Raw genomic sequence first — 18642 nt, forward strand, 5'->3', positions numbered from 1 at the left:
AGTGTAGTCCGCCACCTCAGACACTACAAAAACTGCACACAGAACTTCAGAAAGAGTCAAAACATTCCGACAACATTCGGCATCTCCTTTCATCTATGGGTCACCGCTGCGAAGCTGTTGTCGATGCTCATGGTGTTGACATCAAATACTGACATTTTACTCTGACCAAGTGGCTACAATAGACCTATGCGGCGTTGATAAACATGCATACTTGTCGTGATTCGATACTCTGGTCGTTACATCGATATTTTGACTGACTGATTGCCTACTGTGGATAGTTGCTCTCTACATCCCATGTTTGTGTGTCGACGCGAATCGCTACAAAGCTATTCAGCAATATTCACTTACTTGTTTCTCTGAGCTTTTCACAGGTCGTCGTTTTTAGGTCAATGACGCACACTCACGTGCAGTAATACAACCCGTGAGAATCACCAAGTTTCCCCAGTGTCAGATTTGATATATTAGGTTTAAGAAAAATGTTTCTTGGGCATCTGCGCATTAGGTGCTTTTGTTGACTCCTTTAATGCATCGCAGTGTAAAAATAGCTTTCCCATTTCCTAGTTGAGCAAAACATAAGTTGTCATCCAAACACAGAAGCTTAACAAAAGAAAATAACCACGCGAAACCTATCCGACATCTTTTTGTATATCTCGTACATCGTGTCTTTTCAATCGATACCTGACAGATCCATAATGTCTACTCGCTTGTTTACTTGATTCCGTGAATTAGCTCCAGTGACGTGCCATTGCAACAAACATATTAGCAGTGAAAACCACGGAAATATTTACCACAAACAAAGGCCTCTGTTTGGAAAACCACTGAATGTTTTCTTGTAAAATTTGGAGTGATCATATTTGAGAGACTGCTTCTTCGTATGACACCGTTTATGACGTCGTTGTTTGTGTTCACGTCCTTCGCGTGCCTAGCAGACGACATGGCTCGCAGTGCGAAGGAACTGACTGGAGGGCAAAAAGAATTGATAACTGAATTACATCAGAAAGGTTTGAAAAATAGTAAGATTGCAGAATTGCTAGCTGTTCACAGGTCTACTATTGGACGAATTTTGAAAAAAATTGACAACGGTGAAAGCTTAGAAAACAGGCCTCGAAATCGTCGGCCTAGTATACTACCGACAAGAAATAAGGGAACTAATGAAATAATAGCGAATTTGAAACTGTTTTAAATATCCACTAAATCAATTTTAGGCGTCAAGTTCAATATCTGGAGTGTCCACCATGCTGGGCAACACATTCACGGCACCTTGATGGCATGCTGTTAATCAATTTCCGGATGGTTGCCCGTGGCATTGCCCGCCATTCCTCTTGGAGAGCTGCACCAAGCTGGGCCAGGTTGGCGGGTCCTGGGTCCCTGGCGTACACCCGTCGACCAAGAACGTCCCAGAGATGTTCAATTGGGGACAGGTCTGGGGACTTAGAGGGCCAGTCCAATGTCTGGATACCTTCTTGTCGGAGATAAGCGGAGACAATTCAGGCCCGATGTGGTCTGGCATTATCATCTTGGAATACAATATTTCGGCCGATAACTCTAGCCAATGGAGCCACAACAGGACGCAATATTTGGTCAACGTATCGCTGACCAGTCATGGCTCCGTTAATGATGACCAAATCTGATCGTCTGTCATGTGTAATCTCACCCCACACCATGACAGTACCACCTCCATATCAATCATGGTCAAGAATTGCTGCTCTGGCATATCGCTCCCCGCTCCGACGCCAACAACGTTTTCTGCCATCTGTGAATCGTAGGCAAAACCTTGACTCATCAGAGAATATAGCCCGTCCCTGATGCTGCCTAGCCCATGCCAATCTTTGGCGCTTATGGTGAGCTGAAAGGGTGACACCCTTAAAAGGCCGTCTTGCTTTCAGACGAGCTTGATAGAGTCGGTTTTTAACGGTTGAGGTTGAAATGCGTCTTCCAGTGAGTGTGCGGAATTCTCTATTGATGGCAGGGGCCGATTTAAACCTAACGCGTAGAGCAATTAAAGTAATGAGACGATCCTGTTGTGGTGTCGTTGATTTTGGTCTACCACGTCCAGGTCTCGTTGCAACCCCACCCGTTTGACGGTACTTATCCCACAGGCGTGAAATTACACTTTTTGATTTACCCATCTGCCGGGCAACTTCACATAATGATGTCCCCCCCTCTATCATCCCCACAATTCTCCATTTTGTTGCTTTACCGAGATACTGCCTCGGAGGCATTTCTGTCAGTAAGTGTCAATCACTATTGCATTAGTGATTGCGACTTCTCCAGTACATTTACAGGAGTTAACGTCTGTATGCACGTGTAGCACGTGCTGGGCATGCATTAAGCGAAATTCCATTGTCATTGGATGTTGCGTTTGGGAGATACGCCACGATAACGGACCCTGTCACAGTCAAGGTCATTTTCATTCAAATTCTTGGTTCCCTTATTTTCTGTCGGTAGTATATGATTGGTTTGAGGGGTGACAGGAGACCCTATCACGTTGTTCGTCAGCATGGCAGACGTTCTCTGACAGATATAACTGAACAATTTAATTCTCAAGATTACAGTCAAGTTTCTAGCAGGACAATTCAGCGACATTTACATCAGGCTGGCTTTAAAAAACGAAAGATAAGAAAGTGTACCACCATTTCACAGGTCAACCGTCAGAAGCGTGTCAGATGGTGTAGGGGTAAATTGATGTGGGGACTTGATAGGTGGAAGAAAGTGTTGTTCACTGATGAAACACAAGTTGTTTAGGGAAAAAGTAAAATTATTTCGGTTTGGAGAAAGGTCGAAGAAATGTGGAGACCGGAATGTCTAAACGTCTTGAAATGTCCTGTCACGGTGAGTGTAATGTTTTGGGGATGCATTAGTTTCTTGTTTACTTGATTCCGTGAATTAGCTATTTATGACTAAGGTCATTGTCTCTTGAAACAATTGTGAAGTCATGCCATTGTTTAAACCAACATTTTATAGGGAACTGACACTTGTCAGTTTAGCATTATCTTCAAATTGTATTCTTGAGCTTGTCAGTAGTGAAAAAGAAAGCGTTAGTTGGGCTGTATATTCAGAACGTGACATATTGCCTCTTCTGATTTGTTTATGGGTTTTATTATTATAATTATTATCATTATGCTAATATTTGTATAGCGCCGATATCCAGTCCAGCAGCTCAATGGGGTTTTGTTCTTCCCTCGATCATTGGATGTCCATCTCAACGGCACAGCGTATTTTCAATCTCAACTCCCTGGGGATCATACAGCTTGGTGCAATGAGTTAATGTGGGATGGGCTCCTTCGGACGGGTCAGTACTACATCGAAATCAGGTTAACTAGCTTGGGGGGGCTGGGCGACTGAGGGGATTGGACTGTATTGGTTGTGCTGGTGCATGCCAGGACTGTATTGGTTGTGCTGGTGCATGCCAGGACTGTATTGGTTGTGCTGGTGCATGCCAGGACTGTATTGGTTGTGCTGGTGCATGCCAGGACTGTATTGGTTGTGCTGGTGCATGCCATATCGTTTCACCATTATGTAGATCGGAGGTGATAAGGTCAACCACGTGAATGTCTGGCCCATTATGATTACTGGTAAGCCGCCATGATATTACTCGGTGTGTCTTATTACTGGTAAGCCGCCATGATATTACTCGATGTGTCTGATTACTGGCAAGCCGCCATGATATTACACGATGTGTCTGATTACTGGCAAGCCGCCATGATATTACTCGATGTGTCTGATTACTGGTAAGCCGTCATGATATTACCCAGTGTGTCTGTGCTGAATGCATGAGTAATACATACTCATCACTTGAAGTTTATATATTTGAAACTAAACCCACGGAAATACAATTGCATATGAAGTAGTGTAAATGTTTGTTACTGAGAAAATACGCCTGAGAACAACCTTGTGTTTAGTCATTTGTCTGACCAATGATAAACTATAACGAATTAATTGAGCTATTATAAGCAACGCGACACGCCCTAAAAGATGAGTGTCTAATTACTCAACCAACAATGGCATTTGGGGGCGTGACCGGATCGTTGATACAGGTTTGCCAGCGTCTCTGCTTAGAAAGTGAGTTGATTTAAGACAGTCAAGTAAAGTTTGTTCCAAATGCTAACTAAAGATCGGCCCCATCCCACGCTACACCTGGCCCCGATTTCTCGAAACATGATTTTGACAGTTTTAACTCAGCTGCATCTTGAATATAAAAATGCCTAAACAACTTAGGTATTCCATCCACCAAACATATATTGTCTACTGTGTCTGAGGTAAATATCGATTTCAGTTCATTCTGGGAAACCAGTTTTCTCAAATGTTAAGGTTAAACATTTGCCGTGACAAAAGGTATAAGAATTTTAAAGAAATCCCCTCAGAACCAGCAAAATATAACACTGACAAGTTTGATATTTTCAATGATACTTTAGATTGAGCAAACAGAGGCAAAAATATACAGATTTACAAGAGAGGTTTCATGTACAATACAACCAAGTCAATTCTAAAGTAATGGGTCACAAATATAATGTCAACTCACCAAAGTCTTGATGTGAGTGTGAGAAACAGTTGTGCAGAATGTAACACAGCGAGCGGTCATCAAATGTTGGCGGAGGTATGTACTCCAGTTAATGTGTGTGTCGCCGTGTCGACAACACGACAACTAACCTTTATATATACAGTCACTGATTCAAAAACTTTCGAGCACATGCGACCATCGCCAACAACATAGAGTGAGTGAGTGAGTGAGTTTAGTTTTACGCCGCACTCAGCAATATTCCAGCTATATGGCGGCGGTCTGTAAATAATCGAGTCTGGACCAGACAATCCAGTGACCAACAACATGAACATCGATCTGCGCAATTGGGAACCGATGACATGTGTCAGCCAAGTCAGCGAGCCTGACCACCCGATCCCGTTAGTCGCCTCTTACGACAAGCATAGTCACCTTTTATGGCAAGCATGGGTTGCTGAAGGCCTATTCTACCCCGGGACCTTCACGGGTAGCCAACAACATAGAACGCCTAGAACGGTAATAGTGTCCTGGAAGTAAACAATTAATCAAGGGAGGCAACTCTAGAGCATTTCAACATCCTCACCCTGCGCACTAATAAGCTGCTCTCCGGAAAGAATGTGATCACCATCTGACAAACTATCAACTTTACCAAGAAGACCCGAAGAGCTACTACTCTTTGAAGATAAGTCATCAGTCTCTACCTCACACAAAGGATGATCCATGAAAGTACCTGACAAATCATAAATGGAATCATTCGGCAAAGAGGTCTTGGAAGAAATGCCTTTCGACATTGAACGAGTCACCGATCAACAAATCGATATCCGGAATTGGGAGAGAGTCAAGAACACCAACTTTCACCTTACCTGGAATCAGATCTGAAGTCAAATTCACGAAATGGAGAGGAGCTGAAGAATTGCTACTTACAACCTGAAGCAACACATCTGAGTTCGCTGAAGAAACTTTGTATTACCCGGATACCTAAAAGAACTCTTGTGAGTCAATGATCATCTGCCAGCATTGCTGCCTTATGTAAGTCATTTACCTTTTGTTCATCCAAATAAGTCTTAAGGTCTGAACACTCTGCTTGAAATCTTCCATCAAAACTAACTTTCTCAAACCATCAAAATGTGTGACTTCCTTATACCCACACCACCTATCAAACATTGTTTCCTTTTCTCAAGCAAACTCTATAAACGTCTCATTGTCCCTTTTTTGAGAGTTTCTGAACTTCTGACGATAAACCTCAAGCACTAACTCATAAACTTTCAAAAGTGTACTCTTGTCAGGATCATAGTCTGAACTTTGCTATACCGACAAGGCTGAATAAGCACCCTGAGCTTTACCCTTCAAAACAGTTTGCAGTAGCATAGTTCATGACTCCCTAGGCCACTTGAGGTTTTCATCAACTTTTTCAAAATGTAGAAAATATTTGTCTACTTCTTTCTCATTAAAAGGGGTTACCAGTCAAGCATGCCTTGCAATGTCAAAAGAGGAAGAATCTGAGGGTTGAGAAGGGCTTTCAAGCTTTTTCAGTCCAAGTTCTCTGGCAACTCCCAATTTCAATTGTATTTCTTTCTCCATATCAAACTTTTTCATTTCCATTTCTTTTTCTTTTTCTGTCGCCATTTGAAACTTTTTCATTTCCAACTGGTCTGAACATTCCCCTGGCACTATTTCCAAAACATCATGTTCAAAAACTCCCTCATCAATATAGTGATTCAACCCACTTTTCAAAATCTGAAATTTCCTCATTGCAGGTTTGGCATCAAGTTTGAAATGTGAAGAAATTTGCAATAAATCTGATTTGCGCAATTGACTGATTGTCTCAGAGTCAAGGGACAATACAAACGTCTCAAGTTCAAACACCATTTTGCTGGTTCTGTAATTAACTTGTTGCCAGATTGCAAGAATTTGAAATAAATTTCACTACTGGCCCCAAATGTCAAACGCATTCAATCCCGGACGAGTCCCCAGTTTTGTTACGGTTAAAAATTTGCTGTCACAAAAGGTGTAAGAAATCCCCTCAGAACCAGCAAAATATTACAGTCACATGTTTGATATTTTCAAATGGTACCTTATATTGAGCAAACAAAGGCAAAAATATACAGATAGGTTTCATGTACAATACAACCGAATCAATTCTAAAGTAATGGGTCACAAATATAATGTCAACTCACCAAAGTCTTGAGTGAGTGTGAGTTGTGCAGAATGTAACACAGCGAGCGGTCAGGCAGCCGCTATGTAGGTCAAGCGTTGACGGAGACTGGCAGATATGTACTCCAGTAAATCTGTGTGTATCCGTGTCGACAACAGGGCAAGTAGCCTTTACACACACACACACACACACACACACACACACACACACACACACACACACACACACACACTTCAAAACATCAAAGGGAGGTAACTCTATAGATAACTAACCTTGAAAACTCAAAACTCAGACTTAAGTTTGTGTCGAGAAATCGGGCCCTGGTTTTTGCTCCTGTTGTAGGCGTCTAACCATCCTATCCTAAAGGCAGGCATTATTCTGCCGCAAAGTGATGTTACAACAGCAGTGCGTAGAGTCGTCCCACACAATACATCCTTCTCTTGTCAGCATTTTGATTAAAATGTCTTCATTTTTTCCGCCATTTGTGTTTGCAACAAGTCCACGGCAAATGTAGGTTAACTGCAATCTGTGACGCTGCGGAGGCATCTTTCCTGGTTGAGCAAAATAGTATAAACTCCTGATACCTAAACGATCATTTGTAAGAATCGCAATATTATTAGTGTTTTTATTAAACTAACCTTTGTATAGGGCCGATACCAAGCTCAGATGCTCAAAGACGCTTTGCTTAAATTTTCTCCCAATCGCATGATGTCAGTCTCAACGTCGTATTATCAACCTCACCTCCCTGGGCATCACACAAACAGAGATCGTATGCGCTCTCTGTTATAATGCATGTGCACACGCTGCATCGTGAACTTAGATGCTGAGATATGTCAAAAGAGGATGCAATGAAAAAAATAGTTTCAGTATAAACTATTTTAGTTGGTCTTAATGAAGCACAGTAATGAGTCGTTGCTCGTAGAAAGAACCATCATATTTTGAAGACGAGAATTTACGGATGTTAATTTCTAAACTCGTCAAAACAATTTAGGGAACACTGGTATTTTGGAATACATTTCTTTGAATACATTTTAAAGTTGGAAAATGATCATTTTGACATAGAATGACTACTGAAATTGTGAGTCTAAGGTTACTGGAAGCACATTACGACCAGAACAAAGCATTTGAATGATTTTAAGCCACGTATATCTGAAAATGATAACCTCACATTTCATGGAAATTTGGGTTGCGATCTACCCAACACAGCTGCCATAAAAACTGAATCCGTGCACTTTCTCACTTGTCCTCTGAATGCACGTGCTTCAAGGGCTTTGTGTGCGAAATTTGGCTTTAAAAAAAGTTAAATGTGCGGAAATGCATCACATTGTTCAACATGCCTCAACGTCAACACCTGAGTATTGAAGAACGAGCTAGAGCTATCGGCTGGTTAAATGAGGGTGTTTCGCAGCGGGAAGCAGCTCGAAGATTAAATGTTCGCCCACCCGTCATCAACAGGCTGCGTCAACGTTACCTACAGACCCAAACTGTACGTGATCGACAAAGGTCTGGACGCCCTAGAGTGACAACAGGAAGGGAAGATCGGCTTGTCGTCCTTGAAGCATTGAGAAGGAGAACCGTCACTGCAAGCCATCTCCGACAACTGAGGACTGCTACAGGGACTATTGTTAGTGAAAAGACAATCATGAACCGTCTGAGGGAAAGAAATCTCCGACCCCGACGTCAAGCCGTGAGACCACGCCTCCTTCCGCGTCACAGAGTTGCCAGAGACGCATTGGCACGGCACCACCTGCATTGGACTAGACAGCAATGGTCAGGTGTCCTGTGTTCCGACGAATCAAGGTTCTCATTGCAACACAATGACGGGAGGGTTCTTGTCGATAGACGACCTGGCGAACGCTTTGCTGACGTCAACGTCCGTGAGCACAATGCTTTTGGTAGTGGTAGTGTCATGGTTTGGGGTGCCTTCTCCTATCATCAGAGAACCAATCTCTAGGTCATCATTGGTAATCTGAATGCAGTTCGTTACAGGGATGAGATTTTCAGACCACTTGTGATTCCTAGTCTGAATGCGACAGGCCATCATGCAGTTTACCAGGATGAAAATGCAGGAACTCACCGTGCACGCGTAGTAAGTGACTTTCTTCGACAAAACAACGTCACTCGAATGGGATGGCTTGCATATTCTCCTGATATGGCGCCGATTGAACATGCATGGGATCTGTTGGCCAGGCGTGTTAGAGAAAACCACCCCCCTCCCCAAGATCTGCATCAGCTCACTCAGTGGCTGACTCTGGAGTGGCATGCCATCCCACAGAACATGTTACAGACACTAGTAACCTCCATGAGACGTCGTTGTGCTGCATGTGTGGCTGGCTGCAAGAGGCGGTCACACTCGTCACTGACTGTTGCATCTGATACTTGATTTTCAATTTTGACGGCACTGATTTTCATGACATCACCACAAGACCATGTCATGAAATATCGCGAACTGACGATGAATTTTGATTTCATTACACTCACAAAATAATGAATTTACCACTTCTGTCTTTGTCGTTTGTTCCTGTCAGTTTCTATTCGTAAATAAATCAGTGTTCCCTAACTTCTTTTGAGTAGTATATATTTACAGGGACATGACGTTTTGGCATATATCATTATTCCTTCATCTCCTGCTCCTGAGATGCTGAAGTTAATACACCTGATGAAGGAGTAAGAAGTTGACATTTACAAACTCTCGCTTTGAGGTTAACACTTCTCAAAGACCAAAATGCAGTTGTCATATGCCCAATATGTGCACGTCCTTTTCTGCAATTCGATCCTCGTGAAATTCTTCTGCATGATGTTTGCAGTGGGTTCTCCCAACTTCGTGGAGAAATCAGTCTTCGAGGTAGTCACACACACGTGCGCGCACGCACACACACACGGTGAGATAGAGAGAGACACACACACGTGCATATACATAACATTTATAGTGACAAAGTGTTTTAAGTGAGTCTGAACTCTGTAGGCGAAGTGTAGTTGATCAGTTAATTCATTGCCTGGTCCGCAATTATCAGTGTAAAATATGATACAACAGTCTGGCTCAGACAAAGCGATGTCACATTGATTTCATGTCCACGTTACCCGTGAAGATTCGGAATAGATCTGATCTTCAGTTACCCATGAAGATTCGGGATAGATCTGATCTTAGGTTACCCGTGAAGATTCAGGATAGAAATGATCTTCAGTAACCCGTGAAGATTCGGGATAGAAATGATCTTCAGAAACCCATAAAGATTCGGGATAGATCTGATCTTAGGTTACCCGTGAAGATTCCGGATGGATCTGATCTTCAGTAACCCGTGAAGATTCGGGATAGATCTGATCTTCACTTACCCGTGAAGATTCGGGATAGATCTGATCTTCAGTAACCCGAGGAGATTCGGGATAGAAATGATCTTCAGTTACCCGTGAAGATTCGGGATAGATCTGATCTTAGGTAACCCGTGAAGATTCGGAATAGATCTGATCTTCAGTGACCCGAGAAGATTCGGGATAGAAATGATCTTCAGTGACCCGAGAAGATTCGGGATAGAAATGATCTTCAGTTACCCGTGAAGATTCGGGATACATCTGATCTTCAGTAACCCGTGAAGATTCGGGATAGAAATGATCTTCAGTTACCCGTGAAGATTCGGGATAGATCTGATCTTCAGTTACCCGAGAAGATTCGGGATACATCTGATCTTAGGTTACCCGTGAAGATTCGGGATAGATCTGATCTTCAGAAACCCGAGAAGATTCGGGATAGAAATGATCTTCAGTAACCCGTGAAGATTCGGGATAGATCTGATCTTCAGTAACCCGTGAAGATTCGGGATAGATCTGATCTTCAGTTACCCGTGAAGATTCGGGATAGATCTGATCTTAGGTTACCCGTGAAGATTCGGAATAGATCTGATCTTCAGTAACCCGTGAAGATTCGGGATACATCTGATCTTCAGTTACCCGAGAAGATTCGGGATACATCTGATCTTAGGTTACCCGTGAAGATTCGGGATAGATCTGATCTTCAGAAACCCGTGAAGATTCGCGATAGATCTGATCTTCAGTTACCCGTGAAGATTCGGGTTAGATCTGATCTTAGGTTACCCGTGAAGATTCGGGATAGAAATGATCTTTCGTTACCCGTGAAGATTCGGAATAGATCTGATCTTCAGTTACCCGTGAAGATTCGGGATAGATCTGATCATAGGTTACCCGTGAAGATTCGGGATAGATCTGATCTTCAGTAACCCGTGAAGATTCGAGATAGATCTGATCTTCAGTAACCCGTGAAGATTCGGGATAGATCTGATCTTCAGTTACCCGTGAAGATTCGGGATAGATCTGATCTTCAGTTACCCATGCTCGTCTTAAGAGGCGACTTGCGAGATCGGGTGGTCAGGCTCGCTGACTTGGTTGATGCCTGTTGTCTCGTCCCAACTGAGTAGATCATTACTAGGGTTGTTTTGGTACAGCCCGTCGCCATATGCCTGGAATATTGCTGCAAAACGAACAAACTAAGAAAGGACAACAAACATATAAGCAAACAAATAAAAATAAAGAAAGAAATAAAAATAAAGAATAAAGAAGAAAAAAAGTGACAAAGGTGAAAAAGAAAAAACCCAAGTACAACAACAACAACAACAACAACAACAACAACAACAACAAAAGGCTAAGAAACATATTTGGATAGTGCGGGTAGTATTCATTTTCTAATCAACAATGAACAACGATAACTTAATATTTACTACATTTAAAAACAAACAAACAACAATTCAAAAAGGAAACCCTTCCCCCTGCGCTTGGTGAGACAAACGCGTGTCTACATACGGTGTTTTGGCCATGCCTAGTAACCAGGTACATACACATAATCCACCCGTAGGCTTTTATGAAGCTTTTACAGGTGATGAACTTTGCGGTTGAGCTGATACTTATCGCTCAGTAAGATATAGGCCAAACCCGTTTTTCTTCACCTTGACCGGAGACACGTTACCGCTGTAGTCGCTCAGTAAGATATGGGCAATCCAGTTTTTCATGACCTTGACCAGAAACACGTTACCACTGTAGTCTTTGGTCACGTGTTTGTCACCACACGTGACGATATAAATTCCCACTGACATACGTCATGGTCTGATTGGGCGCGCAGTTTAATCTCAACACCTGTCAAGCGCGCTCTCATGTCTGACGGGATCTTATGGAGAAAGATCTTATACATACTTGAAATGTGTTTGATAAAAAATATATTTTAAACACGTCTATGAAATATAAGCTAAGAAGAAGTTGGTATTAGGTGGTAAATTTGTTGAGAGTCAGTCGTGTATTTTATCCGCTGATCGTTTGGAAAAGTCACCTCAAGTAAGACTATCGTCCTCGTACTTTAATTATAACAGTTCAGGGCAAAACTATACTTTATTGCAAAACCCAGTAGGGTTGAGCGAACTTTATTTCCAAAATTCCTGTGTAATTCTTTAACCCTAAATATGTATTTGTTACAAATGCCACTGTGTACACTGTCTACACAAGTAGACCATTAAGCCTTAATATTCCAAATACGTTTTTTGTCACATAATACATAAGCAGAACCTCTTCTGACACATTAAAAACATTCCCTCTAGAGGTAATGAATTCATCAAATTGTAAACACCAGGCTACATGTCAAAGATGCAAGATATATACGAGGCCACCGGGTGGAGATTAATCTGTAGAGACATCAGCGCCATTGTACTGATTCAAATAGTACAAAAAAGGAATTAAGTTTGTATTATCCGATCTTGTAACTACAAACTTGTCTGTTATCTGGCGTTAATAAGCTCTGTAACTCTTTCGCACGAACTGGACACTTTTTTCTGGACCTTGTTATTGCACTGTCCACTTCCCGAGAATACGCCGTGAAACATTAAGCCATCATGGCTGTCAAACAAGGGGAGACAATCCACAGACTATAGCTGTTCACGTCTTCTCATACAGATCCCCGGACGATGCGACCAAAACTTATCTTTGAGCTTCACAATTCAAGAAAAGTCCATCGACACGACAATCCACATGTGCAAAGGGAAAATTTCTACCAACCCGAAAAACTGTCAGAAAACCCAGCACCACATGCCTTCTACAATACACAACCATAAGGGGAACCTACCATTACCAAAAGCCAGTGTTTATTTGTTGTGACAAATATCCCAGAAAACGGCTAAAAATTCTTTGAAGGGCAGATTTCTAGATTCTCTTACTTTTGAAGGGTTCGACTTTTGATCAGTGCTTTGGTGAAAGATGTGTCTTTCAACACTCGGTAATAAAGACATCTCGCCTTAAAGTTGAGATTCACAAGCTTGACATTGATTCAAGTTTGTCACGGTTTTACAGGAGAAGTAACCTCAGTAGCACCTGTATCAGTCCGGGATTAACACCGCAGTATAAGCTAAACTGAATACTGTTTGAACCATTCGTAACTACTCGTTTCAATCCGGGAAGCTGGATGTCTTCTTGTAGGTCACGGAAAGAGGGGAGTAGTTACGAATGCTTTTGCGCATGCGAGAAGTCCATGGACGATATCTCACCGTGAAATGACACGAGCAACGAGTCGACTCCTCGCTTTCATTCTGGTTCTCATTCAGCAAAATTTATGTTATTTTATGAGTCAGTATTAGGGATAATAGTTTGCTCTTTGGTTGAAGCTGTTCCAGAGTAAACGCATTTCATCTCTCAAATAATATCAAAATATCTTCTTTTGTGAGGAAGGACTGCTACATATTGCAAAGCGGTGTTAAACCCAAACTCACTCAATTAAAGAAGGCAATCTGCATTTTATGTATAATCATTAACCTCATTAAAACAGATCGGATAATGCGATAAGCTACCTCCCTGCACGATGACCTGACCTCTCCTTCTCCACTCAGATCATAATCGTCTCCGAGTAAACGGCCTCGTTTAATGAGACTGGGTGACTGTGTTGCTTGTCATCATTTACAAAATGCGAGACATGTTCATTGTTTGCCAATGACGAAGCTTCATCTCCATAGCAACGCTTGTCAGGTGTAGCTGTACCTGTGACACTGCTCGATATTCATAAAGATGGCAAAACGTGCAGGTATATATGGACGACAAGCATGAATCGTTATTAAGCGTAATATAAATTCCTGGACAATGCATATTTATTAAATATTTGATGTAACAGAGCACATGGACAGATATACTCCATTTACTTTGTATAGTTGATATACTGAACAGCAAAAGAAACGCATGTTTTGAAATAATGAAATCTCATAAGCGTTCATTCTTATGTCTTCTATTAATAACTTGACAAAACGTCCCCAAAGAAACAAAGAACAAAACACCCCCCTCCCCCCAAACCAACCAACCAACCAACCAACCAACCAACAAACAAACAACAACAAAAAACAAAAAACAAAAAACAAAAAACAAAAACTCAACCAAAAAAAAAAAACACACAGGAATGTCTGGTGTTCTGCTTCGATGATGAATGCAGTAACGACTGTCAGTAATTTGTAAAGTGGAATAATGATATCTATACTCTTAAAAAGGAGAATACAGAAAACGCTTCTCAAACAGTGTTATTTTTGTTAATCCACATAGAATATAGATGCCAGTCGGATAGCACTGTTTCGTATAAGCCAGGTAGGTTGCAAACCTTTATATTTAGATAGTACTGAGGGCTAACAAAAGAAAAAACGTCCTTGGATGCCAATCTGCATGTTCACCGATGGCAGTGATCCTTCAGACGTTCCTTCGCGGATAGAGTGCACGAATGCAACCGGTTTAAACTTTTGTAGCTTCTACAGCATTTTGTATAACACTGAACAACGTATCGTGGAGAGGAGATAAGAATTTAAGTTTTGAAAATATGATGACACGTTTTTCAGATTTGGAATTGAAACGAATGGCCGCGATTAAACGGAACATCGTCATGAAACGTTTAGTGCCTGCTGAAACCTTGTCTCCAGGCTTGTCTTCATTTCAACGAAAACCAGAGCAATTTATGTCGCTATGCTATGGTATCAAGAAATCCATCCCAAGATCACCCGTAGAGAGGTAGACCCAGAGTCACCGCCCCTCCACGAGAACAAAACATCCGGGTCTTTCATCTACGTCAACGCTACAAACAAGGACCAACTTTCTGGAGGGAATTAGATGCAGGAAACTGATATATGTGCCAGAATTGAGACGTTTTCATCGACTACTCCATACGGGCATGATCTGACCGAGAATTCAGGGATGAGTCACGATTCATATTCTCCGAGAGCGAAGACTGGCAACTACACCGTACTGCACGTTCTGCAACTACGTCGACAGATTCAGTGGTTGAATCGTGACGCTTGGGAAGCCCCACACCACACAGGGAGACCTGACTTGATGGCGATCCAGGGAAATCTGACAACAAATAATTACATCGACCGTATTCTTCAACGCTACCTAGTTCCAATGACTAACCGATTGAAGCTGCTGTTACATGTTGTTAGTTAATAAGTTTTTTTTTTATTTATATGAATAAACACGTGACACAGTAATCACATGGATCGTGTGTATCGCACTAATTCCTCACGATTCCAACGGTGTGAATGAAATCGGAGAGGCGAGTGAGTGAGTGAGTTTAGTTTGATGCCGTTTTAGCAATATGAACAATATCACAGCAGGGAACACCAGAAATGGGCTTCACTTATTGTACCCGTGGAGACTCGAACCCGTGTCTTCGGCGTGACAATCGAACGCTTAACTACTAGGCTACTCCACCACCCCCTATTTATAGAGCCTCTGTAACTGCGCTAATCTAGACTTGCCGCATGCTCCTATTTGTTTGACTGTTTATTTGTTGTTTAACGCGGCTTGTTTAGATTTGCACAGGCTATTCAAAGCATGTTTCTTCCAAACTTTATGACAAGCTAAAAGTCCCCTTAACTAATTAAAAACTATGCTAGATAATTACTTGCCGGAATGACATTTTGACTAGGAACTGTGTGTGCGTGCGGAATGTAGACTGACGTCTCGGCGAGCCTGACCACCCGATCCTGTTAGTCACTTCAAGCATGAGTTACTGAAGATCATTCCTGATCCGGATCTTAAGTGACCTGGAGGGGGAAATGATGTGGTTAAGGGACTGTGAGACGGAAGGGAAGGGAAGGCTGCTTGACCTTATCTTGCATGCGACAGCTCACTGCAGCCAACAAAAGCATATTTTTATGGAATGTTTTGTAAATATTATCATATTTGGAATAACAATTTTCGTTAATTTTGAATTAACATTGCAATTTTCTGGTCTATTTCCAAAAGTATTCCGAAAGTCCGTAATTAAATACAACACACACATTCATTTCAGTTTTTTAATCAACAGTACGTTTGTGGGATGTCATGCTGGTGTGCTCTGCCGTACAATTCTCAATAAGATATTAGTTGTTCGGTTTTATTTTTATAAAAACTGAAATGACATTTTGTTTAATTAAAAACAGTCATATTAGGTGCCTGCGTGTTAGCCAGTTAGTTAAGCGAACACACTGGTCATGCGGCCTGAGTAAGCCATTACGATCAGTTTGTGTTGAGAGGCCACCTTGATTCCATTCATCAGGTTATGGGTGTGTAATCGTATGGCAGTAAAAATACGATGGAGATGTAAAACGGCGTGATCTGGAACCAGTATTGGTCATATTGTCTGTTTTGGAAGAACTGTTTTATTGTGTTTTTAATTTGTTTGTCATTTAAACGAAGACATGATGTTGTTGCCGCAGCGACGATGCTGTCGGTTTTCATGTCGTTACAAATAATACATCGACATTTCAATAACAACAAGGCTGTTGGACGTTATTCAATAGACAGGGGCGGTGGGGTAGCCTAGTGGTTAAAGCGTCCGCTTTTCATGAACAAGGTGCGGGTTCGATTCCATACATGGTGTCAGTGTGTGACGCCGAGTTACGGTGCCCTCCTTCGTTATGGTGAAGGAACATTGCTACAAGCCGCGTAAAACCATACTCACTCAATCAATCAATCAATAGATAGGCAAGTTGTTCACATACAAGGTGTGATAACTGCGTTTACTGGTACTAGTACACCTGGTTAGACTTGATAAGAACATATTATGATTATGACATTTGTGATATTGTGTGTTGTTCGGCGGTCTGTAAGTATTCGAATATGGACCAGACAATGAAGTGATCAACACCAAGATGATCAAATACACAACTGGGATACGATGGCGTGTCAGGACTGAGACACCCGATTCCTAAAGTTATCGAAGTCCAGTTCTAACCCGGATCCTCGTGACCATATCGACCCAGAAGGCTAACGGTCTTTACGTTACACTCGGGTTGTGAATTCAGTCATTTCATGAAATAACTAATAACGTCAGCCATGTCGTGAAATGAAGAAGAGGGTCAGCCACTTAGCGTCAATTTGTGTAACAACAACCAATATACTTCAGTCATTTCATGAAATAACTAATAACGTCAGTCATGTCGTGAAATGAAGAAGAGGGTCAGCCACTTAGCGTCATTTTGTGTAACAACAACCAATATACTTCAGTCATTTCATGAAATAACTAATAACGTCAGTCATGTCGTGAAATGAAGAAGAGGGTCAGCCACTTAGCGTCATTTTGTGTAACAACAACCAATATACTTCAGTCATTTCATGAAATTTCATTTCATCTATACGTGGTAGACGGGAGTTAGTGAGAAGTGGCCAGTCTGGACACAGCAATCGTCAAACAAACAGGTGTAAACACTTCAAAGCCACGATGATGTGCAACAGTCGGTGATACTGTAGACTTCACTGTTAGTGACAATACAGGATGTTGAAATTGTGATCCACATTTGTAGATTACGTTTTAAAGTGAAATTTCATGAAATGACCGAAGTATATTACACAAAATGACACTAAATGGCTGACCCTCTTATATTTAGTCAGTCCACGAAATGATTGATTTCACAATCCGACTGTAACATGTACATTTTTGTGAAAAGACCCCTACTTACTCTATTCAAATTGAAAATGAGCCTCAGGTAGGTGGCAGGTTCTGAACCTTAAGAAAACCTTGAATCTTAAATTAAAAACTTTTACATTGTAGCGTGGGATCTCTGGATCGTTCAACGTTATATAAACATGATATCCAGATCTTCCCAAACTGGGTTACAGAGTGCACGTCCCGACGTGCGCAATCTACGCACTTGGCACCCTTCGCTGCGTAATCCCTCCAGATGAACAACGTTTCTTCCGTAACTGGGCGGAAATCCACGGCACGTTGTACACAGCTGCGGTCAGACAGAGCAAAGCCCATACTGAAGATTACTGTCACCCTAGATACGTCTCCACAACGGACCCAGTCATTTAAGTACAACTTAACAAATACATGCAGATAAACATACAAATTCCTAAATAAAATATCGTTAATAAATCTTCATCTATATGTTCATGTGGATTTAAACATCCATTTGTTGTACAATTTGACAATTTTGGGGTCGGCAGTTAGACTAACATTGTCGGTGAAATGGACATATTTTACGGAAAATTCATGATGTTAAGAAAATTTGAAGAGATGATGCCACAGACTTTCTTCATTTTCAGAAAGTGTGTATGACGGTACTATTGATTGGCCCCATTCCACTTTCCAAAAGCAGACCCTCCCACTGGGAGCGCTTCCATCTGCAATGCAAGAACTGAAAATAATGCAGAGATTGTGCATGCATGTCAGCGTGGCCTCCAGTCAGTCATTCATATTGTCTGCGTGTTAGGGCAGGGGGCAGAGATGGAACAGGCCTTGACCACAGAGATAAACTTATCTTTAAAAATCTAAAAAGTATATAAATCTACGAAACACCCGATAGTCCAGGTCATTCCTTTATCTGAAAACGTGTTTCTTCAAACTTTTGAAAGTACCGGTTCAGTGATAACAGGCTGATTAGTTCTCACAAGTTATTTTCTAAGTCGAATTAAGGCCTCATAATAATTGCAAAAACACAACTGCTGTTATCTCTGTCCAGGGTGGACATACCCGTTATTCAGTTCG

At 41.7% G+C, this 18642-nt stretch overlaps 1 protein-coding gene across 1 annotated transcript in view; it reads left to right on the forward strand.

The window, feature by feature from the left end:
• The first annotated feature begins 7986 nt into the window (after positions 1-7986).
• The window catches only part of LOC137268741 (uncharacterized), a 20005-nt gene continuing 9349 nt past the window's right edge, over positions 7987-18642 (forward strand). Inside the window, exon 1 of the mRNA XM_067803324.1 lies at positions 7987-8530. Coding sequence (XP_067659425.1) covers positions 7987-8530 — 544 coding nt within the window. The remainder of the gene's footprint in view (positions 8531-18642) is intronic.

Source organism: Haliotis asinina, chromosome 16 (assembly GCF_037392515.1).
Source record: "Haliotis asinina isolate JCU_RB_2024 chromosome 16, JCU_Hal_asi_v2, whole genome shotgun sequence".
Lineage (NCBI taxonomy): Eukaryota > Metazoa > Mollusca > Gastropoda > Lepetellida > Haliotidae > Haliotis > Haliotis asinina.